This window comes from Lissotriton helveticus, chromosome 5_1 (assembly GCF_964261635.1).
Source record: "Lissotriton helveticus chromosome 5_1, aLisHel1.1, whole genome shotgun sequence".
NCBI classification, from domain to species: domain Eukaryota; kingdom Metazoa; phylum Chordata; class Amphibia; order Caudata; family Salamandridae; genus Lissotriton; species Lissotriton helveticus.
In genome coordinates, this window is record NC_136065.1 from 2107527338 (window position 1) to 2107550032 (window position 22695).

The 22695-nt window shown below is 54.7% G+C and overlaps 1 protein-coding gene across 3 annotated transcripts in view; it reads left to right on the top strand.

The window, feature by feature from the left end:
- The window catches only part of CCDC180 (coiled-coil domain containing 180), a 492398-nt gene that overhangs the window by 417899 nt on the left and 51804 nt on the right, over positions 1-22695 (top strand). For all 3 annotated transcript variants that reach the window (XM_078646144.1, XM_078646142.1, XM_078646143.1), the window contains exons 31-32: positions 423-567; positions 2092-2252. In XM_078646144.1, the coding sequence (XP_078502270.1) occupies positions 423-567; positions 2092-2252 (306 nt within the window). The remainder of the gene's footprint in view (positions 1-422; positions 568-2091; positions 2253-22695) is intronic.

Below are 22695 nucleotides of genomic sequence, written 5' to 3' on the forward strand. Positions count from 1 at the left end.
TTTGACCAAACACCATGCCATTGTGGCATGCAACCTGCCTGCTTGACCAAACACCATGCCATTGAGGCATGCAGCTTGTCTGCTTGACCAAACACCATGCCATTGAGGCATGCAGCCTGCCTGCTTGACCAAACGCCATGCCATTGAGGCATGCAGCCTGTGTGCTTGACCAAACGCCATGCCATTGAGGCATGCAGCCTGTCTGCTTGACCAAACACCATGCCATTGAGGCATGCAGCCTGTCTGCTTGACCAAACACCATGCCATTGAGGCATGCAGCCTGTCTGCATGACCTTGAGCCAAGACATTGAGAGAAGCAGCCCACCTGCTGACCACTTGCTAACCCATCGATGCACGCAGCCTGCCTCAAGCTAGGGTTCTACTTCACTCTGATCCATTTTTACTCTGTCTTTCTCTTCCAGGAATTTTACAAGAAAAAAGAGAAACGCTTGATCGGAAGGTCTGATTTCCTTAAAGACACATTTGAAGAGTGTGCAGGCGTGTTGGTGCAGAAGTTGCTGTCCTACCAGAGCCAGGGAGATGAATACCACAACGCCTGCCTGAATGGTAAGATTGGATTCCTTCACCGGATCCCCCTTAGCCTGTGGTGGGCTTCCAGCCGTGTCCTCACCTGCATGCGGACATGCTAGCGTTCCATTAGTGGACCTTTATCCCAAAGTCCATGCAAGGATGTATTTCTAACAGTTCCCATAGAGAACTGTTGAGTTCTATACAGCCTGTGCCCAGATAACACAATCTGTGGTGCTTAAGAAGTTGTAACACAGATCCACTTTGGTGTCAAAATGCTGAACATAAGTAACTGACTGATACTTGTATCTCTCAGCCTTTTGCAGCTGATTGGTGGGTGACATTTCAAGATCTGGTCTGATGGACTCCAACACTGTTGTCAGTGGCAGACTCCCAATTCTTTTTTTTATTACACAAAAACCACTACTTTGTTTTTGTGAGCATATTTGAAGGCCTATGTTGAAATGATAGGATTTATTAAACACATGTGTAATGTATTGCTGAGTTAGATATTCGTTGTGCTTATTGAAGTACTTTGAACATAAATTCTAGCAAGTAACCTTGCTCTGAGACCTAAGAGTTACGGATCCTCATTCGATTGACTTGCGACACATCTAAAATGGCCTCCTGGGGGCAAGACACTATGGGATTGGCTGAGGGTAAACAGCCCAAAAAGGAAGTGCATTGGCTGAATTTCTGATATTTGCCACATGCAAATTTTGACATGTAACATACAGAAATGAAACTCCTAAGATTCCGCATCCCACAGGTGGGAAAACCAGGCAGTAAATTACTATTACAAAAGTGACTTTGCTTATTTAGAGCCCTCTGCAGTTTGTCTGGTCTCTTGGCACTGATAACAGGTTAATTTGTAGCCCTTTTGTTGATCACAGAAGAAAGAAAGGCTGAGTGGACCTACTAAGATTCTAACCTTCAGGGTACACACAGATTACTATCTGAAAGCATTACCAATAAGCTGCTCAACTTTCTTCTCCCACATTACTATTTTGTTCAATAGAATAAAAACAATTTTTTCTTAGTAGGAAACCAGGTTAAGGTAATAGATGGATGTCAAAGACCGCAAGGGGGCAATGGAGAATTGTGTTGACTTTAGACGGGACAGCTACATTGCTGACGTGAAAACTGAATGTTGTAGCCCGTCAACATCCCTCTAAGGAATGCAAGTGGGGTTAAATTTCAGCCTTGCAATTAGCAATATTTGGACAGCAAGATCATGCTCATTCTATAATGGTCTAATTGGCCAATTGCGGAGTGTACCTAAATGTTCTTACAATGCACTGTATGACCAATGGGCGGTCACTTGGACTGACAGATATGAGCCTTACTTGGAATCCTACATTTGCTTCTTGGTGCTGCAAGTCACCGAGTACCCAACTTACTTTTTTTGATGTCCAGTTTGTAACCATGGTTCTTTTGTAACATTGCATCTCCTTCTCTGGCGTTCAATGAACCAACCACCTATCAGTATCCTAAGTCACACGCGAAGAAGTCTGGGGCTCGATGCCAAGCCTGACGGAGCTTCTGTACCTCTTGTCTCCGTAGAGTTCCGGGAACAGCTGGAAGAGTGTGAGCGGCTGCTCGCACAGGTCCCTCCCTTGCTCATGAATGACCTCCAGAAGCAGCACCTGGGAGAGCTTCGAGGAGCTATTGGGGAGATCCAAACCGGCTTCAAATCACACATCCGGGAGCTGGACGCTGCCAAGGTAGGCATTGAGAAGTTCACCTCTAGAGCAGATCCTTCTGTCCTCTGTCGCTGTCACCCCAACAGCTGGAGGAGCTTGTTGCCTAAGGGTGCTAATGACCTCCTTTGATTTTGCTTTGTGAAGTTGACATGGCCAAATTAATTCAATATTATTTTCTATATAGCAATAAAAAGTTTAAAACAGTACAAACATTGATTCTGGAAAAATAGGGTTACCTGATGTTGGACTTGGGCCCTTAGGGCAGGTTCACCCCTAGACTTTTTGCGTGAAATGGTGACCTGGCAATGGTGATTTTAGGGATTGTGCGCACTTTCACTGTGTCCCAGTGGAAAGTGCGTGCGCACTCTGAGTGCATGTGCTGAGCTAGGCCTGCCCGCCCATAGGAATGCATGGGGAATGTATGTGTCCCTGGTAGTTCCTGATGCGTGGGGTGTACAGGCTTGAGTCTGGTATGTGTGAACTCGTGAGAATGAATGCTGCACAACGGTATGTGCGGCTTGTATGTGTCTAGTGGGGAAGTATCATTTCTAGACATGGCTGTACGTGTGCTGTGAGGGTGCTGGCGTGTGATTGGCTGGAGCTGGCTGGCATGCCAGGCTCCAGGAAGTCTGGGTGGGTCTGCCCGGTGGTGAGTGGGAGATTAGCATGAGTGATGTGTGGGAGGAGTGTACCTGTGTCCTGGATGGGCTGGGTTTTCCCCACACAATGCTGGCTCCGCCCCCCTGTGGTGTGTCTAATGACCCAAGCCCTGCCAGTGAATAGAGAGGGTGGCTGAGGTAAACAGAGTACTCAAGAACCAGCTGCGACTGGTTCCGCCCCCACTCTGCACCTTCAGACAAAGGGAAATGCTGTATAAAAATGGGGCTGTGTCCCCACAGATGTTGTTCTACTTTTGGATCCTTGCCAGAGGGGGCTGCTGCTGCTGCTGGGGCCAGGAGGACCGCCACTTGGACTGTCTCCCTGCCTGGAGACCCAGTGTGCTGGCTCTGGCCCTGCCTTGCCCCTCTGCCTGCCTCCAGTCCCTGCTGGAGCTTTTGCTTTTTGCTTAGAGTGCCTGGAGGCGCTCTTATTTGATTTATAGCGCTAGGAGCGCTTTCCTGGTGCCCCAGCGCTCAATAGCGCTTTGCTGATATTCCTAGCGCTAGGAGCGCTTTTCTTTAGTCCCTTGGCGCTTGAGAGCGCTGTGCCTTGTCCCCGAGCGCTGGGGAGCGCTCGTTGTACAGCCGGTGCCCACCCGGCATCTGCCCGGCTGATTGTGCCGATTTGCGACATTCGCGAGTGCCTACCTCGCTTTATATTTTATTTAAGGCCGGTGCCACCCGGCATTGCCCCGTACTTGGATGTTGTGAATTACCACGAGGGAGCCCACTCCTCGGGTACTTAGAGCCCGCCTGCCTGCCTAGTACGAGCCGCCGCGCTGCCCGCGACGACCCGGAAGTGCCGCCTCCACGTCTCCAGGGCCGCGCTACTACTGGCTGCCCTCAGCAGCGCGACCCGGAAGTGCCCGCGACACGCCTGGTTGTAGGCGGGGCTTCAGGCAAAGGAAGGAGGAAGCCCGAGGCTGCCGGGAGCCGACCCCGGGATCCGGAAAGCGAGGAGGAGTGAAGCCGGCGTCTGCTACGAGGCTCCCTGAGTGAAGGGAGAGCCCCGCAGCCAGCAAGGAAGCCGAGGAGGAGCCCACACCCCCCAGAGTCCCGGTGAGTGCTGCGCTGTGTCTCCGGTGCTGGGGGGGGGGCGTCCTCTGCTTTTCGAGTCCCCCGGAGGGACTCCAACGTGTGGGGCATATCTGTTCTGAGCCCTGAGAGGCTCCACGGGCCCCTTTTGTCACGAGCCCTGAGAGGCTCTGGGAGGGCCATAATTGCTTCGAGTCCCCAGGAGGGGGGCTCCAACGAAGGGGCAGTCCTTTGGTTTAGAGCCCCGAGGCCCTTGAGTGCCTTTTTATTTGTTGGTTGAGCCAGAGAGGCTCGAGGGGGCAGTTTATTTGTTTAGAGCCACGAGGGCTCTAAGGCCATCAGTATTTTGAGCCCAGAGAGGCTCTGAGGGTGCCATTGGCTTTGAGAGCCCACGAGGGGCTCAAGTGCCACAAGTATCTTTAAGAGCCCAGCGAGGCTCCCCCATTGGCCCCATTGTTGTTCTTGAGCCCTGGCAGGCTCAAACATTGTTGCAACAGTTGCCCAGCACTTTGTGGGCAACTGCCACGTTTAGGACCCTGACACTTTGGACACAGGGCGTCCTAGCCCCAACAAGGCCAGAGGGCCTAGGGACAGTCACAGGTGGTGACTTACGTGAGTTTGGCACAATTGTACTTTCTATGCACCTCTGAATGAATGTTATGCATTGCATCATGTGTTTTCCTCTTACACCCCTACAGGTATTGTGATACATAGGTGGTTGTTTTCTCCCTAGTACCGGTGGTGCTAGTGAGGTCCTGTTACCAGTAGATACTGGTTGTGTGCTATTTTGTGCTAAAGTACATTTATATTTTACCTTCTAAGTGCTATTTCTGAAAGTGCTACTTCTGATTCCTGACAGTGGTCCATGTGGCCCTGTCTTGTAAATATCCCCCTGTAAATTCTGCCCGTGCCTCTGGCACATTGTAAAGTGTGTTTTATCTAATGTGTTTTGGTGTAATACAAAGGCTATTTTTATATAACCTTGTGTGGAGTTTCCTTTGTGGTGGGCCTGGGTGTTGTTGCTGAGGTGCGTGCGCAAATACTTAACCTACATCGCCTCCAAGTTTAGCCTTGCTGCTCGCGCCACGTTACCTAGAGGGTGAGTAGGGGTTATCTTGGCGTGTAACTCCCTTGCCCTGACTTGGGAGTGGTGGTCTCTGACTGACTTTGGCGAAAGCCCTGGCCAGCCGGGGATCCCATTTCCAACACCTGAACAGAGCTCTAGAGGTGAGTGGGGTTCCCCAATTTAGAAAGTCACCTTTCTCATTTGACTATGAGTAATACTAGCAGAAAGCCTATTCTAACCTATTATGGGCACCACCATCTATCTGCCACCTAGGTTTTGACCGCTCAGCTGATGGGGGTTGGTGAGTTACTAATGCCTGTATTTACCTTGTTGGAGTGATGTAAAACATCTGGGAGGGGATTTTGAGCTTTGGAAGGTTCAGGCGCAGTTACAATCGGTGCTACTTCCATATACCACCGTATTAGGGTAGGATGTATGACGTTACAACGCATACTTTTACAACGCCTACCTTTACAACGCATTTTTTACACCGCAACATCCATTACAACGCACACCATTGCAACGCATACCATTACAACGAATTCTTTGAAACTACCTTTACAACGCATTCCACTACAACGCATACTACATTTACAACGCATACCATTACAACGCATTAAATTACATTGCATGTAAGGTAAGTGTTGGATAGTGTAGGGGTAAAAATTACTATTCTAACTCCAGGGGGTGCAACAGTAGGGTAAGTGTTGGATAGTGTAGGGGTAAAAATTACTATTCTAACTCCAGGGGGTGCAACAGTAGGGTAAGTGTTGGATAGTGTAGGGTACTATGTGTTGTAATGCTATGCGTTGTAATGGTATGCGTTGTAATGACTGCGTTGTAATGGCATGCGTTGTAGTGGTGTGCGTTGTAGTGTCATGCGTTGTAATGACTGCGTTGTAAATGCATGCGTTGTAATGGATTTTGCGTTGTAAAAGTTTCGTTGTAATGGTAGTGCGTTGTAAAAGTTGCGTTGTAAAGGTTGTCTACCATTAGGGTACAGTGCGTTGCCAGTGTTGTACGTTAGAACATGCACCTCAGTCACGTTATCGAGGAATGGCGGGACACAATTCATATTCAGTGCCATGACGACAATATCAGACAACAGTGGGATGCAGGCAGAGTTTGTGTTGGTATGAACACGAACTACTGCAACAGGGACCGGAGGAACCTAGGCAGGCTTAGCACTGTAGAGCACCGGAGCCCGGCACCTGCAAAGTACTGTACGGGGTACGTGGGGCATTCGGCCCCCAGTCTTCAGAAGCAGGAGGGTAGAGGAGATTAGGAAACCTGGATGGAATCACTTTAAAAGAGAGGTGTTTTAACTTTTAGTTTTTCACCAGGTGAGGAAAACCTAGGGTACATCTAGCAAAGTAGGGTCTTTTGGTTCTGAAGAAAACCTTGGATTAATTTCTCACTATTTAAGGGCTGAAAATAAATATGTTGACGTAGAACAAATGTGAGGAAAGTACCCTAACTGGTATCTGGTTTCTTCCACTCCTACAGTTGTTTTTAATCTTGTGTGGAGCAGGTTAATTTAATTGTATTTATATCCCACCTGCCTCTATACAATTTTAACAGCACAAACTCAAGACCTATCACATCAGATATTGAATTCTCATACACAGAGAACACAAAAGTCCTCCAAGAGCTTTGGATGAGCCCGCTCTGCTCCAGCAATGTGCTGACGGAGGAGCACCTCTTTGATGAAACATGACATAGCAGGAGCCCCGGGTGAGCTCGACTGGTACCGTCTGGTGCTGACGGAGGAGCACCCCTATGATGAAGCATGATATAATAGGAACTCCGGGTGAGCTCGCCCTGGCACCATTTGTTGCTGACGGAGTAGCGCCCCTATGGTAAAGCATGATATGACAGTAGCCCTGGGTGAGCTCGCCCGGCACCGTCTGGTGCTGACAGAGGAGCACCCCTATGATGAAGCATGATATGACAGGAGCCTGGGTGAGCTCGACTGGTACCGTCTGGTGCTGACGGAGGAGCACCCCTATGATGAAGCATGATATGACAGTAGCCCTGGGTGAGCTCGCCCGGCACCGTCTGGTGCTGACAGAGGAGCACCCCTATGATGAAGCATGATATGACAGGAGCCCCGGGTGAGCTCGACTGGTACCGTCTGGTGCTGATGAAGGAGCTCCCCTATGATGAAGCATGATATGACAAGAGCCCCGGGTGAGCTCGACTGGTACCGTCTGGTGCTGACGGAGGAGCTCCCCTATGATGAAGCATGATATGACAGGAGCCTGGGTGAGCTCGACTGGTACCGTCTGGTGCTGACGGAGGAGCACCCCTATGATGAAGCATGATATAATAGGAACTCCGGGTGAGCTCGCCCTGGCACCATTTGTTGCTGACGGAGTAGCGCCCCTATGGTAAAGCATGATATGACAGTAGCCCTGGGTGAGCTCGCCCGGCACCGTCTGGTGCTGACAGAGGAGCACCCCTATGATGAAGCATGATATGACAGGAGCCTGGGTGAGCTCGACTGGTACCGTCTGGTGCTGACGGAGGAGCACCCCTATGATGAAGCATGATATGACAGTAGCCCTGGGTGAGCTCGCCCGGCACCGTCTGGTGCTGACAGAGGAGCACCCCTATGATGAAGCATGATAGGACAGGAGCCCCGGGTGAGCTCGACTGGTACCGTCTGGTGCTGATGAAGGAGCTCCCCTATGATGAAGCATGATATGACAAGAGCCCCGGGTGAGCTCGACTGGTACCGTCTGGTGCTGACGGAGGAGCTCCCCTATGATGAAGCATGATATGACAGGAGCCTGGGTGAGCTCGACTGGTACCGTCTGGTGCTGACGGAGGAGCACCCCTATGATGAAGCATGATATGACAGGAGCCCGGGTGAGCTCGCCTGGCACCGTCTGGTGCTGACGGAGGAGCACCCCTATGATGAAGCATGATATGACAGGAGCCCGGGTGAGCTCGACTGGCACTGTCTGGTGCTGACGAAGGAGCACCCCTATGATGAAGCATGATATGACAGGAGCCTGGGTGAGCTCGACTGGTACCGTCTGGTGCTGACGGAGGAGCACCCCTATGATGAAGCATGATATGACAGGAGCCCCGGGTGAGCTCGACTGGCACTGTCTGGTGCTGACGGAGGAGCACCCCTATGATGAAGCATGATATGACAGGAGCCCTGGGTGAGCTCGACCGGCACCGTCTGGTGCTGACGGAGGAGCACCCCTATGATGAAGCATGATATGACAGGAGCCCCGGGTGAGCTCGACTGGTACCGTCTGGTGCTGACGGAGGAGCACCCCTATGATGAAGCATGATATGACAGGCGCCCGGGTGAGCTCGCCCTGGCACCATTTGTCGCTGACGGAGTAGCGCCCCTATGGTAAACCATGATATGACAGGAGCCTGGGTGAGCTCGCCTGGTACCGTCTGGTGCTGACGGAGGAGCTCCCCTATGATGAAGCATGATATGACAGGAGCCTGGGTGAGCTCGACTGGTACCGTCTGGTGCTGACGGAGGAGCACCCCTATGATGAAGCATGATATGACAGGAGCCCCGGGTGAGCTCGACTGGTACCGTCTGGTGCTGACGAAGGAGCACCCCTATGATGACGCATGATACGAAAGGAGCTCTGGGTGAGCTCGCCTGGTACCGTCTGGTGCTGACGGAGGAGCACCCCTATGATGAAGCATGATATGACAGGAGCCTGGGTGAGCTCGACTGGTACCGTCTGGTGCTGACGAAGGAGCGCCCCTATGATGAAGCATGATGTGACAGGAGCCCTGGGTGAGCTCGTCTGGTACCGTCTGGTGCTGACAGAGGAGCACCCCTATGATGAAGCATGATATGACAGGAGATCGGGTGAGCTCGACTGGTACCGTCTGGTGCTGATGAAGGAGCACCCCTATGATGAAGCATGATATAATATGAGCCCTGGGTGAGCTCGCCTGTTACTATCTGGTGCTGACGGATGAGCACTCCTATGATGAAGCGTGACACGAAAGGAGCCTGGGTGAGCTCACCTAGCGTCATCTGGTTCTGACGAAGGAGCACCCCTATGATGAAGCATGATATGACAGGAGCCTGGGTGAGCTCGACTGGTACCGTCTGGTGCTGACGGAGGAGCACCCCTATGGTAAAGCATGATATGACAGTAGCCCTGGGTGAGCTCGCCCGGCACCGTCTGGTGCTGACAGAGGAGCACCCCTATGATGAAGCATGATATGACAGGAGCCCCGGGTGAGCTCGACTGGCACCGTCTGGTGCTGACGGAGGAGCACCCCTATGATGAAGCATGATATGACAGTAGCCCCGGGTGAGCTCGCCTGGCACCGTCTGGTGCTGACGGAGGAGCACCCCTATGATGAAGCATGATATGACAGGAGCCTGGGTGAGCTCGACTGGTACCGTCTGGTGCTGACGAAGGAGCACCCCTATGATGAAGCATGATATGACAGGAGCCTGGGTGAGCTCGACTGGTACCGTCTGGTGCTGATGAAGGAGCACCCCTATGATGAAGCATGATATGACAGGAGCCCCGGGTGAGCTCGCCCGGCACCGTCTGGTGCTGATGGAGGAGCACCCCTATGATGAAGCATGATATGACAGGAGCCTGGGTGAGCTCGCCTGGTACCGTCTGGTGCTGACGGAGGAGCTCCCCTATGATGAAGCATGATATGACAGGAGCCTGGGTGAGCTCGACTGGTACCGTCTGGTGCTGACAAAGGAGCACCCCTATGATGAAGCATGATATGATAGGAGCCCTGGGTGAGCTCGACCGGCACCGTCTGGTGCTGACGGAGGAGCACCCCTATGATGAAGCATGATATGACAGGAGCCTGGGTGAGCTCGACTGGTACCGTCTGGTGCTGACGAAGGAGCGCCCCTATGATGAAGCATGATGTGACAGGAGCCCCGGGTGAGCTCGTCTGGTACCGTCTGGTGCTGACAGAGGAGCACCCCTATGATGAAGCATGATATGACAGGAGCCTGGGTGAGCTCGACTGGTACCGTCTGGTGCTGATGAAGGAGCACCCCTATGATGAAGCATGATATGACAGGAGCCCCGGGTGAGCTCGCCCGGCACCGTCTGGTGCTGACAGAGGAGCACCCCTATGATGAAGCATGATATGACAGGAGCCTGGGTGAGCTCGCCTGGTACCGTCTGGTGCTGACGGAGGAGCACCCCTATGATGAAGCATGATATGACAGGAGCCTGGGTGAGCTCGACTGGTACCGTCTGGTGCTGACAAAGGAGCACCCCTATGATGAAGCATGATATGACAGGAGCCTGGGTGAGCTCGACTGGTACCGTCTGGTGCTGACGGAGGAGCACCCCTATGATGAAGCATGATATGACAGGAGCCTGGGTGAGCTCGCCTGGTACCGTCTGGTGCTGACGGAGGAGCACCCCTATGATGAAGCATGATATGACAGGAGCCTGGGTGAGCTCGACTGGTACCGTCTGGTGCTGACGAAGGAGCATCCCTATGATGAAGCATGATATGACAGGAGCCTGGGTGAGCTCGACTGGTACCGTCTGGTGCTGACGAAGGAGCATCCCTATGATGAAGCATGATATGACAGGAGCCTGGGTGAGCTCGACTGGTACCGTCTGGTGCTGACGGAGGAGCACCCCTATGATGAAGCATGATATGACAGGAGCCCCGGGTGAGCTCGACTGGTACCGTCTGGTGCTGACGAAGGAGCACCCCTATGATGACGCATGATACGAAAGGAGCTCTGGGTGAGCTCGCCTGGCACCGTCTGGTGCTGACAAAGGAGCACCCCTATGATGAAGCATGATATGACAGGAGCCCCGGGTAAGCTCGCCTGGCACTGTCTGGTGCTGACAAAGGAGCACCCCTATGATGACGCATGATATGACAGGAGCCCTGGGTGAGCTCGACTGGTACCGTCTGGTGCTGACGGAGGAGCACCCCTATGATGAAGCATGATATGACAGGAGCCCCGGGTGAGCTCGACTGGTACCGTCTGGTGCTGACGAAGGAGCACCCCTATGATGACGCATGATACGAAAGGAGCTCTGGGTGAGCTCGCCTGGCACCGTCTGGTGCTGACAAAGGAGCACCCCTATGATGAAGCATGATATGACAGGAGCCCCGGGTAAGCTCGCCTGGCACTGTCTGGTGCTGACAAAGGAGCACCCCTATGATGACGCATGATACGAAAGGAGCTCTGGGTGAGCTCGACTGGTACCGTCTGGTGCTGACAAAGGAGCACCCCTATGATGAAGCATGATATGACAGGAGCCCCGGGTAAGCTCGCCTGGCACTGTCTGGTGCTGACAAAGGAGCACCCCTATGATGACGCATGATACGAAAGGAGCTCTGGGTGAGCTCGACTGGTACCGTCTGGTGCTGACGGAGGAGCACCCCTATGATGAAGCATGATATGACAGGAGCCCGGGTGAGCTCGTCTGGTACCGTCTGGTGCTGACGGAGGAGCTCCCCTATGATGAAGCATGATATGACAGGAGCCCCGGGTGAGCTCGACTGGTACCGTCTGGTGCTGACGGAGGAGCACCCCTATGATGAAGCATGATATGACAGGAGCCTGGGTGAGCTCGACTGGCACCGTCTGGTGCTGACAAAGGAGCACCCCTATGATGACGCATGATACGAAAGGAGCTCTAGGTGAGCTCGACTGGTACCGTCTGGTGCTGACGGAGGAGCACCCCTATAATGAAGCATGATATGACAGGAGCCCGGGTGAAATCGTCTGGTACCGTCTGGTGCTGACGGAGGAGCTCCCCTATGATGAAGCATGATATGACAGGAGCCCCGGGTGAGCTCGACTGGTACCGTCTGGTGCTGACGGAGGAGCACCCCTATGATGAAGCATGATATGACAGGAGCCTGGGTGAGCTCGTCTGGCACCGTCTGGTGCTGACGGAGGAGCTCCCCTATGATGAAGCATGATATGACAGGAGCCCCGGGTGAGCTCGTCTGATACCGTCTGGTGCTGACAAAGGAGCACCCCTATGATGACGCATGATACGAAAGGAGCTCTGGGTCAGCTCGACTGGTACCGTCTGGTGCTGACGGAGGAGCACCCCTATGATGAAGCATGATATGACAGGAGCCTGGGTGAGCTCGCCTGGTACCGTCTGGTGCTGACGGAGGAGCACCCCTATGATGAAGCATGATATGACAGGAGCCTGGGTGAGCTCGACTGGTACCGTCTGGTGCTGACAAAGGAGCACCCCTATGATGAAGCATGATATGACAGGAGCCTGGGTGAGCTCGACTGGTACCGTCTGGTGCTGACGGAGGAGCACCCCTATGATGAAGCATGATATGACAGGAGCCTGGGTGAGCTCGCCTGGTACCGTCTGGTGCTGACGGAGGAGCACCCCTATGATGAAGCATGATATGACAGGAGCCTGGGTGAGCTCGACTGGTACCGTCTGGTGCTGACGAAGGAGCACCCCTATGATGAAGCATGATATGACAGGAGCCTGGGTGAGCTCGACTGGTACCGTCTGGTGCTGACAGAGGAGCACCCCTATGATGAAGCATGATATGACAGGAGCCCTGGGTGAGCTCGACTGGTACCGTCTGGTGCTGACGGAGGAGCACCCCTATGATGAAGCATGATATGACAGGAGCCCCGGGTGAGCTCGACTGGTACCGTCTGGTGCTGACGAAGGAGCACCCCTATGATGACGCATGATACGAAAGGAGCTCTGGGTGAGCTCGCCTGGCACCGTCTGGTGCTGACAAAGGAGCACCCCTATGATGAAGCATGATATGACAGGAGCCCCGGGTAAGCTCGCCTGGCACTGTCTGGTGCTGACAAAGGAGCACCCCTATGATGACGCATGATACGAAAGGAGCTCTGGGTGAGCTCGACTGGTACCGTCTGGTGCTGACAAAGGAGCACCCCTATGATGAAGCATGATATGACAGGAGCCCCGGGTAAGCTCGCCTGGCACTGTCTGGTGCTGACAAAGGAGCACCCCTATGATGACGCATGATACGAAAGGAGCTCTGGGTGAGCTCGACTGGTACCGTCGGTGCTGACGGAGGAGCACCCCTATGATGAAGCATGATATGACAGGAGCCCGGGTGAGCTCGTCTGGTACCGTCTGGTGCTGACGGAGGAGCTCCCCTATGATGAAGCATGATATGACAGGAGCCCCGGGTGAGCTCGACTGGTACCGTCTGGTGCTGACGGAGGAGCACCCCTATGATGAAGCATGATATGACAGGAGCCTGGGTGAGCTCGACTGGCACCGTCTGGTGCTGACAAAGGAGCACCCCTATGATGACGCATGATACGAAAGGAGCTCTGGGTGAGCTCGACTGGTACCGTCTGGTGCTGACGGAGGAGCACCCCTATAATGAAGCATGATATGACAGGAGCCCGGGTGAAATCGTCTGGTACCGTCTGGTGCTGACGGAGGAGCTCCCCTATGATGAAGCATGATATGACAGGAGCCCCGGGTGAGCTCGACTGGTACCGTCTGGTGCTGACGGAGGAGCACCCCTATGATGAAGCATGATATGACAGGAGCCTGGGTGAGCTCGTCTGGCACCGTCTGGTGCTGACGGAGGAGCTCCCCTATGATGAAGCATGATATGACAGGAGCCCCGGGTGAGCTCGTCTGGTACCGTCTGGTGCTGACAAAGGAGCACCCCTATGATGACGCATGATACGAAAGGAGCTCTGGGTGAGCTCGACTGGTACCGTCTGGTGCTGACGGAGGAGCACCCCTATGATGAAGCATGATATGACAGGAGCCTGGGTGAGCTCGACTGGCACCGTCTGGTGCTGACAAAGGAGCACCCCTATGATGATGCATGATACGAAAGGAGCTCTGGGTGAGCTCGACTGGTACCGTCTGGTGCTGACGGAGGAGCACCCCTATGATGAAGCATGATATGACAGGAGCCCGGGTGAAATCGTCTGGTACCGTCTGGTGCTGACGGAGGAGCTCCCCTATGATGAAGCATGATATGACAGGAGCCCCGGGTGAGCTCGACTGGTACCGTCTGGTGCTGACGGAGGAGCACCCCTATGATGAAGCATGATATGACAGGAGCCTGGGTGAGCTCGTCTGGCACCGCCTGGTGCTGACGGAGGAGCTCCCCTATGATGAAGCATGATATGACAGGAGCCCCGGGTGAGCTCGTCTGGTACCGTCTGGTGCTGACAAAGGAGCACCCCTATGATGACGCATGATACGAAAGGAGCTCTGGGTGAGCTCGACTGGTACCGTCTGGTGCTGACAGAGGAGCTCCCCTATGATGAAGCATGATATGACAGGAGCCTGGGTGAGCTCGACTGGTACCGTCTGGTGCTGACAAAGGAGCACCCCTATGATGAAGCATGATATGACAGGAGCCCGAGTGAGCTCGCCTGGCACCGTCTGGTGCTGACAAAGGAGCACCCCTATGATGAAGCATGATATGACAGGAGCCCGGGTGAGCTCGACTGGCACCGTCTGGTGCTGACAAAGGAGCACCCCTATGATGAAGCATGATATGACAGGAGCCTGGTTGAGCTCGACTGGTACCGTCTGGTGCTGACAAAGGAGCACCCCTATGATGAAGCATGATATGACAGGAGCCCGAGTGAGCTCGCCTGGCACCGTCTGGTGCTGACAAAGGAGCACCCCTATGATGACGCATGATACGAAAGGAGCCTGGGTGAGCTCGACTGGTACCGTCTGGTGCTGACGGAGGAGCACCCCTATGATGAAGCATGATATGACAGGAGCCCGAGTGAGCTCGACTGGCACCGTCTGGTGCTGACAAAGGAGCACCCCTATGATGAAGCATGATATGACAGGAGCCTGGTTGAGCTCGACTGGTACCGTCTGGTGCTGACAAAGGAGCACCCCTATGATGAAGCATGATATGACAGGAGCCCGAGTGAGCTCGCCTGGCACCGTCTGGTGCTGACAAAGGAGCACCCCTATGATGACGCATGATATGACAGGAGCCCGAGTGAGCTCGACCTTCACCATCCGGTACTGACGAAGCAGCACCCCTATGATGAAGCATGATATGACAGGAGCCTGGGTGAGCTCGTCTGGTACCGTCTGGTGCTGACGGAGGAGCACCCCATGATGAAGCATGATATAACAGGAGCCTGGGTGAGCTCGACTGGTACCGTCTGGTGCTGACAAAGGAGCACCCCTATGATGAAGCATGATATGACAGGAGCCCGGGTGAGCTCGACTGGTACCGTCTGGTGCTGACGGAGGAGCACCCCTATGATGAAGCATGATATGACAGGAGCCCGGGTGAGCTCGACCGGCACCGTCTGGTGCTGACGAAGGAGCACCCCTATGATGAAGCATGATATGACAGGAGCCTGGGTGAGCTCGACCGGCACCGTCTGGTGCTGACGAAGGAGCACCCCTATGATGAAGCATGATATGACAGGAGCCCGGGTGAGCTCGACTGGTACCGTCTGGTGCTGACGAAGGAGCACCCCTATGATGAAGCATGATATGACAGGAGCCCGGGTGAGCTCGACTGGTACCGTCTGGTGCTGACGGAGGAGCACCCCTATGATGACGCATGATACGAAAGGAGCTCTGGGTGAGCTCGACTGGTACCGTCTGGTGCTGACGGAGGAGCACCCCTATAATGAAGCATGATATGACAGGAGCCCGGGTGAGCTCGACCGGCACCGTCTGGTGCTGACGAAGGAGCACCCCTATGATGAAGCATGATATGACAGGAGCCCGGGTGAGCTCGACTGGTACCGTCTGGTGCTGACGGAGGAGCACCCCTATGATGAAGCATGATATGACAGGAGCCTGGGTGAGCTCGCCTGGCACCGTCTGGTGCTGACGGAGGAGCACCCCTATGATGAAGCCTGATATGACAGGAGCCTGGGTGAGCTCGACTGGCACTGTCTGGTGCTGACGAAGGAGCTCCCCTATGATGAAGCCTGATATGACAGGAGCCTGGGTGAGCTCGACTGGTACCGTCTGGTGCTGACGGAGGAGCACCCCTATGATGAAGCATGATATGACAGGAGCCCGGGTGAGCTCGGCTGGTACCGTCTGGTGCTGACGGAGGAGCACCCCTATGATGAAGCATGATATGACAGGAGCCCGGGTGAGCTCGCCCAGCACCGTCTGGTGCTGACGAAGGAGCACCCCTATGATGAAGCATGATATGACAGTAGCCCCGGGTGAGCTCGACTGGTACCGTCTGGTGCTGACGGAGGAGCTCCCCTATGATGAAGCATGATATGACAGGAGCCCTGGGTGAGCTCGACTGGTACCGTCTGGTGCTGACGGAGGAGCACCCCTATGATGAAGCATGATATGACAGGAGCCCGGGTGAGCTCGACTGGTACCGTCTGGTGCTGACAAAGGAGCACCCCTATGATGATGCATGATATGACAGGAGCCCGGGTGAGCTCGACTGGTACCGTCTGGTGCTGATGAAGGAGCACCCCTATGATGAAGCATGATATGACAGGAGCCCCGGGTGAGCTCGCCCGGCACCGTCTGGTGCTGACAGAGGAGCACCCCTATGATGAAGCATGATATGACAGGAGCCTGGGTGAGCTCGACTGGTACCGTCTGGTGCTGACGGAGGAGCACCCCTATGATGAAGCATGATATGACAGGAGCCCGGGTGAGCTCGACTGGTACCGTCTGGTGCTGACGAAGGAGCACCCCTATGATGAAGCATGATATGACAGGAGCCCGGGTGAGCTCGACTGGTACCGTCTGGTGCTGACGGAGGAGCACCCCTATGATGAAGCATGATATGACAGGAGCCCGGGTGAGCTCGACTGGTACCGTCTGGTGCTGACGGAGGAGCACCCCTATGATGAAGCATGATATGACAGGAGCCCGGGTGAGCTCGACTGGTACCGTCTGGTGCTGACGGAGGAGCACCCCTATGATGAAGCATGATATGACAGGAGCCTGGGTGAGCTCGCCTGGTACCGTCTGGTGCTGACGGAGGAGCACCCCTATGATGAAGCATGATATGACAGGAGCCTGGGTGAGCTCGCCTGGTACCGTCTGGTGCTGACGGAGGAGCACCCCTATGATGAAGCATGATATGACAGGAGCCTGGGTGAGCTCGCCTGGTACCGTCTGGTGCTGACGGAGGAGCACCCCTATGATGAAGCATGATATGACAGGAGCCCCGGGTAAGCTCGCCTGGCACTGTCTGGTGCTGACAAAGGAGCACCCCTATGATGACGCATGATATGACAGGAGCCCTGGGTGAGCTCGCCTGGTACCGTCTGGTGCTGACGGAGGAGCACCCCTATGATGAAGCATGATATGACAGGAGCCTGGGTGAGCTCGCCTGGTACCGTCTGGTGCTGACGGAGGAGCACCCCTATGATGATGCATGATACGAAAGGAGCTCTGGGTGAGCTCGCCTGGTACCGTCTGGTGCTGACGAAGGAGCACCCCTATGATGAAGCATGATATGACAGGAGCCTGGGTGAGCTCGACTGGTACCGTCTGGTGCTGACAGAGGAGCACCCCTATGATGAAGCATGATATGACAGGAGCCTGGGTGAGCTCGACTGGTACCGTCTGGTGCTGACGGAGGAGCACCCCTATGATGAAGCATGATACGAAAGGAGCTCTGGGTGAGCTCGCCTGGTACCGTCTGGTGCTGACGAAGGAGCACCCCTATGATGAAGCATGATATGACAGGAGCCTGGGTGAGCTCGACTGGTACCGTCTGGTGCTGACAGAGGAGCACCCCTATGATGAAGCATGATATGACAGGAGCCCGGGTGAGCTCGACTTGTACCGTCTGGTGCTGACGGAGGAGCACCCCTATGATGAAGCATGATATGACAGGAGCCTGGGTGAGCTCGACTGGTACCGTCTGGTGCTGACAAAGGAGCACCCCTATGGTAAAGCATGATATGACAGGAGCCTGGGTGAGCTCGCCTGGTACCGTCTGGTGCTGACGAAGGAGCTCCCCTATGATAAAGCATGATATGACAGGAGCCTGGGTGAGCTCGACTGGTACCGTCTGGTGCTGACGGAGGAGCACCCCTATGATGAAGCATGATATGACAGGAGCCCCGGGTGAGCTCGACTGGTACCGTCTGGTGCTGACGGAGGAGCACCCCTATGATGAAGCATGATATGACAGGAGCCTGGGTGAGCTCGACTGGTACCGTCTGGTGCTGATGAAGGAGCACCCCTATGATGAAGCATGATATGACAGTAGCCCTGGGTGAGCTCGACTGGTACCGTCTGGTGCTGACGGAGGAGCACCCCTATGATGAAGCATGATATGACAGGAGCCTGGGTGAGCTCGACTGGTACCGTCTGGTGCTGATGAAGGAGCACCCCTATGATGAAGCATGATATGACAGGAGCCCGAGTGAGCTCGCCTGGCACCGTCTGGTGCTGACAAAGGAGCACCCCTATGATGACGCATGATACGAAAGGAGCCTGGGTGAGCTCGACTGGTACCGTCTGGTGCTGACGGAGGAGCACCCCTATGATGAAGCATGATATGACAGGAGCCCGAGTGAGCTCGACTGGCACCGTCTGGTGCTGACAAAGGAGCACCCCTATGATGAAGCATGATATGACAGGAGCCTGGTTGAGCTCGACTGGTACCGTCTGGTGCTGACAAAGGAGCACCCCTATGATGAAGCATGATATGACAGGAGCCCGAGTGAGCTCGCCTGGCACCGTCTGGTGCTGACAAAGGAGCACCCCTATGATGACGCATGATATGACAGGAGCCCGAGTGAGCTCGACCTTCACCATCCGGTACTGACGAAGCAGCACCCCTATGATGAAGCATGATATGACAGGAGCCTGGGTGAGCTCGTCTGGTACCGTCTGGTGCTGACGGAGGAGCACCCCATGATGAAGCATGATATAACAGGAGCCTGGGTGAGCTCGACTGGTACCGTCTGGTGCTGACAAAGGAGCACCCCTATGATGAAGCATGATATGACAGGAGCCCGGGTGAGCTCGACTGGTACCGTCTGGTGCTGACGGAGGAGCACCCCTATGATGAAGCATGATATGACAGGAGCCCGGGTGAGCTCGACCGGCACCGTCTGGTGCTGACGAAGGAGCACCCCTATGATGAAGCATGATATGACAGGAGCCTGGGTGAGCTCGACCGGCACCGTCTGGTGCTGACGAAGGAGCACCCCTATGATGAAGCATGATATGACAGGAGCCCGGGTGAGCTCGACTGGTACCGTCTGGTGCTGACGAAGGAGCACCCCTATGATGAAGCATGATATGACAGGAGCCCGGGTGAGCTCGACTGGTACCGTCTGGTGCTGACGGAGGAGCACCCCTATGATGACGCATGATACGAAAGGAGCTCTGGGTGAGCTCGACTGGTACCGTCTGGTGCTGACGGAGGAGCACCCCTATAATGAAGCATGATATGACAGGAGCCCGGGTGAGCTCGACCGGCACCGTCTGGTGCTGACGAAGGAGCACCCCTATGATGAAGCATGATATGACAGGAGCCCGGGTGAGCTCGACTGGTACCGTCTGGTGCTGACGGAGGAGCACCCCTATGATGAAGCATGATATGACAGGAGCCTGGGTGAGCTCGCCTGGCACCGTCTGGTGCTGACGGAGGAGCACCCCTATGATGAAGCCTGATATGACAGGAGCCTGGGTGAGCTCGACTGGCACTGTCTGGTGCTGACGAAGGAGCTCCCCTATGATGAAGCCTGATATGACAGGAGCCTGGGTGAGCTCGACTGGTACCGTCTGGTGCTGACGGAGGAGCACCCCTATGATGAAGCATGATATGACAGGAGCCCGGGTGAGCTCGGCTGGTACCGTCTGGTGCTGACGGAGGAGCACCCCTATGATGAAGCATGATATGACAGGAGCCCGGGTGAGCTCGCCCAGCACCGTCTGGTGCTGACGAAGGAGCACCCCTATGATGAAGCATGATATGACAGTAGCCCCGGGTGAGCTCGACTGGTACCGTCTGGTGCTGACGGAGGAGCTCCCCTATGATGAAGCATGATATGACAGGAGCCCTGGGTGAGCTCGACTGGTACCGTCTGGTGCTGACGGAGGAGCACCCCTATGATGAAGCATGATATGACAGGAGCCCGGGTGAGCTCGACTGGTACCGTCTGGTGCTGACAAAGGAGCACCCCTATGATGATGCATGATATGACAGGAGCCCGGGTGAGCTCGACTGGTACCGTCTGGTGCTGATGAAGGAGCACCCCTATGATGAAGCATGATATGACAGGAGCCCCGGGTGAGCTCGCCCGGCACCGTCTGGTGCTGACAGAGGAGCACCCCTATGATGAAGCATGATATGACAGGAGCCTGGGTGAGCTCGACTGGTACCGTCTGGTGCTGACGGAGGAGCACCCCTATGATGAAGCATGATATGACAGGAGCCCGGGTGAGCTCGACTGGTACCGTCTGGTGCTGACGAAGGAGCACCCCTATGATGAAGCATGATATGACAGGAGCCCGGGTGAGCTCGACTGGTACCGTCTGGTGCTGACGGAGGAGCACCCCTATGATGAAGCATGATATGACAGGAGCCCGGGTGAGCTCGACTGGTACCGTCTGGTGCTGACGGAGGAGCACCCCTATGATGAAGCATGATATGACAGGAGCCCGGGTGAGCTCGACTGGTACCGTCTGGTGCTGACGGAGGAGCACCCCTATGATGAAGCATGATATGACAGGAGCCTGGGTGAGCTCGCCTGGTACCGTCTGGTGCTGACGGAGGAGCACCCCTATGATGAAGCATGATATGACAGGAGCCTGGGTGAGCTCGCCTGGTACCGTCTGGTGCTGACGGAGGAGCACCCCTATGATGAAGCATGATATGACAGGAGCCTGGGTGAGCTCGCCTGGTACCGTCTGGTGCTGACGGAGGAGCACCCCTATGATGAAGCATGATATGACAGGAGCCCCGGGTAAGCTCGCCTGGCACTGTCTGGTGCTGACAAAGGAGCACCCCTATGATGACGCATGATATGACAGGAGCCCTGGGTGAGCTCGCCTGGTACCGTCTGGTGCTGACGGAGGAGCACCCCTATGATGAAGCATGATATGACAGGAGCCTGGGTGAGCTCGCCTGGTACCGTCTGGTGCTGACGGAGGAGCACCCCTATGATGATGCATGATACGAAAGGAGCTCTGGGTGAGCTCGCCTGGTACCGTCTGGTGCTGACGAAGGAGCACCCCTATGATGAAGCATGATATGACAGGAGCCTGGGTGAGCTCGACTGGTACCGTCTGGTGCTGACAGAGGAGCACCCCTATGATGAAGCATGATATGACAGGAGCCTGGGTGAGCTCGACTGGTACCGTCTGGTGCTGACGGAGGAGCACCCCTATGATGAAGCATGATACGAAAGGAGCTCTGGGTGAGCTCGCCTGGTACCGTCTGGTGCTGACGAAGGAGCACCCCTATGATGAAGCATGATATGACAGGAGCCTGGGTGAGCTCGACTGGTACCGTCTGGTGCTGACAGAGGAGCACCCCTATGATGAAGCATGATATGACAGGAGCCCGGGTGAGCTCGACTTGTACCGTCTGGTGCTGACGGAGGAGCACCCCTATGATGAAGCATGATATGACAGGAGCCTGGGTGAGCTCGACTGGTACCGTCTGGTGCTGACAAAGGAGCACCCCTATGGTAAAGCATGATATGACAGGAGCCTGGGTGAGCTCGCCTGGTACCGTCTGGTGCTGACGAAGGAGCTCCCCTATGATAAAGCATGATATGACAGGAGCCTGGGTGAGCTCGACTGGTACCGTCTGGTGCTGACGGAGGAGCACCCCTATGATGAAGCATGATATGACAGGAGCCCGGGTGAGCTCGACTGGTACCGTCTGGTGCTGACGGAGGAGCACCCCTATGATGAAGCATGATATGACAGGAGCCCGGGTGAGCTCGACTGGTACCGTCTGGTGCTGACGGAGGAGCACCCCTATGATGAAGCATGATATGACAGGAGCCTGGGTGAGCTCGACCGGCACCGTCTGGTGCTGACGAAGGAGCACCCCTATGATGATGCATGTCCCCTAAAAACAATCTTTTTCTCTATTAAATCCTCCACTTAATCTGATGGATTACTGTGTCGTAGTCCTCATAAAATTACATACATAAACATGATCATTAGGTGTTTGCATTTTAACTTCCCTTTGGACAGAGCCTAACTGTAATGTGACGTCTCTTCTAATACTTCAGCAGTGTCAGAGGGTAGCGGGGTATAGATATAGGAACCAGGGATGGATGAGAGGCAGATACAGGTCAGGTGTGGCTGCGGACAGGTAACAGGGTCAGAGGTCAGTGGAATGCAGACAGTGCAGGTGTTGCTACTTCCAGGTACCAGTTACAACAGGCTCTGATACATGCAGATATAGTTCGGGTGTTGGTAAGCACAGGTACCAGGGCAATAGCATCAGGGAACGGTGGGGGCAGGTACAGTTCAGTTGTTAGTAGGTGTCTACCATGGTAAGAGTATCAGGGATAGTGGAGTGCAGGAATGGTACATGCAGGTGCCATGCCCCTAAATCCGGGGCACAGGAGTGCATTCTAGGGTGATGGAGGCAGGTGTGTTCCAAGGTGGGAGTGGATGTCTGGATTTAGAGGTTCAAGGGTGAGAAGATGGTGAGGCATTGTGGGCAATTTTGGTGTGTGCTGGTGGGAGAATTTTTTGAGAAGGGGGTGTGTACTAATGGTTGAGGGGATTTATTTTCTGGGATT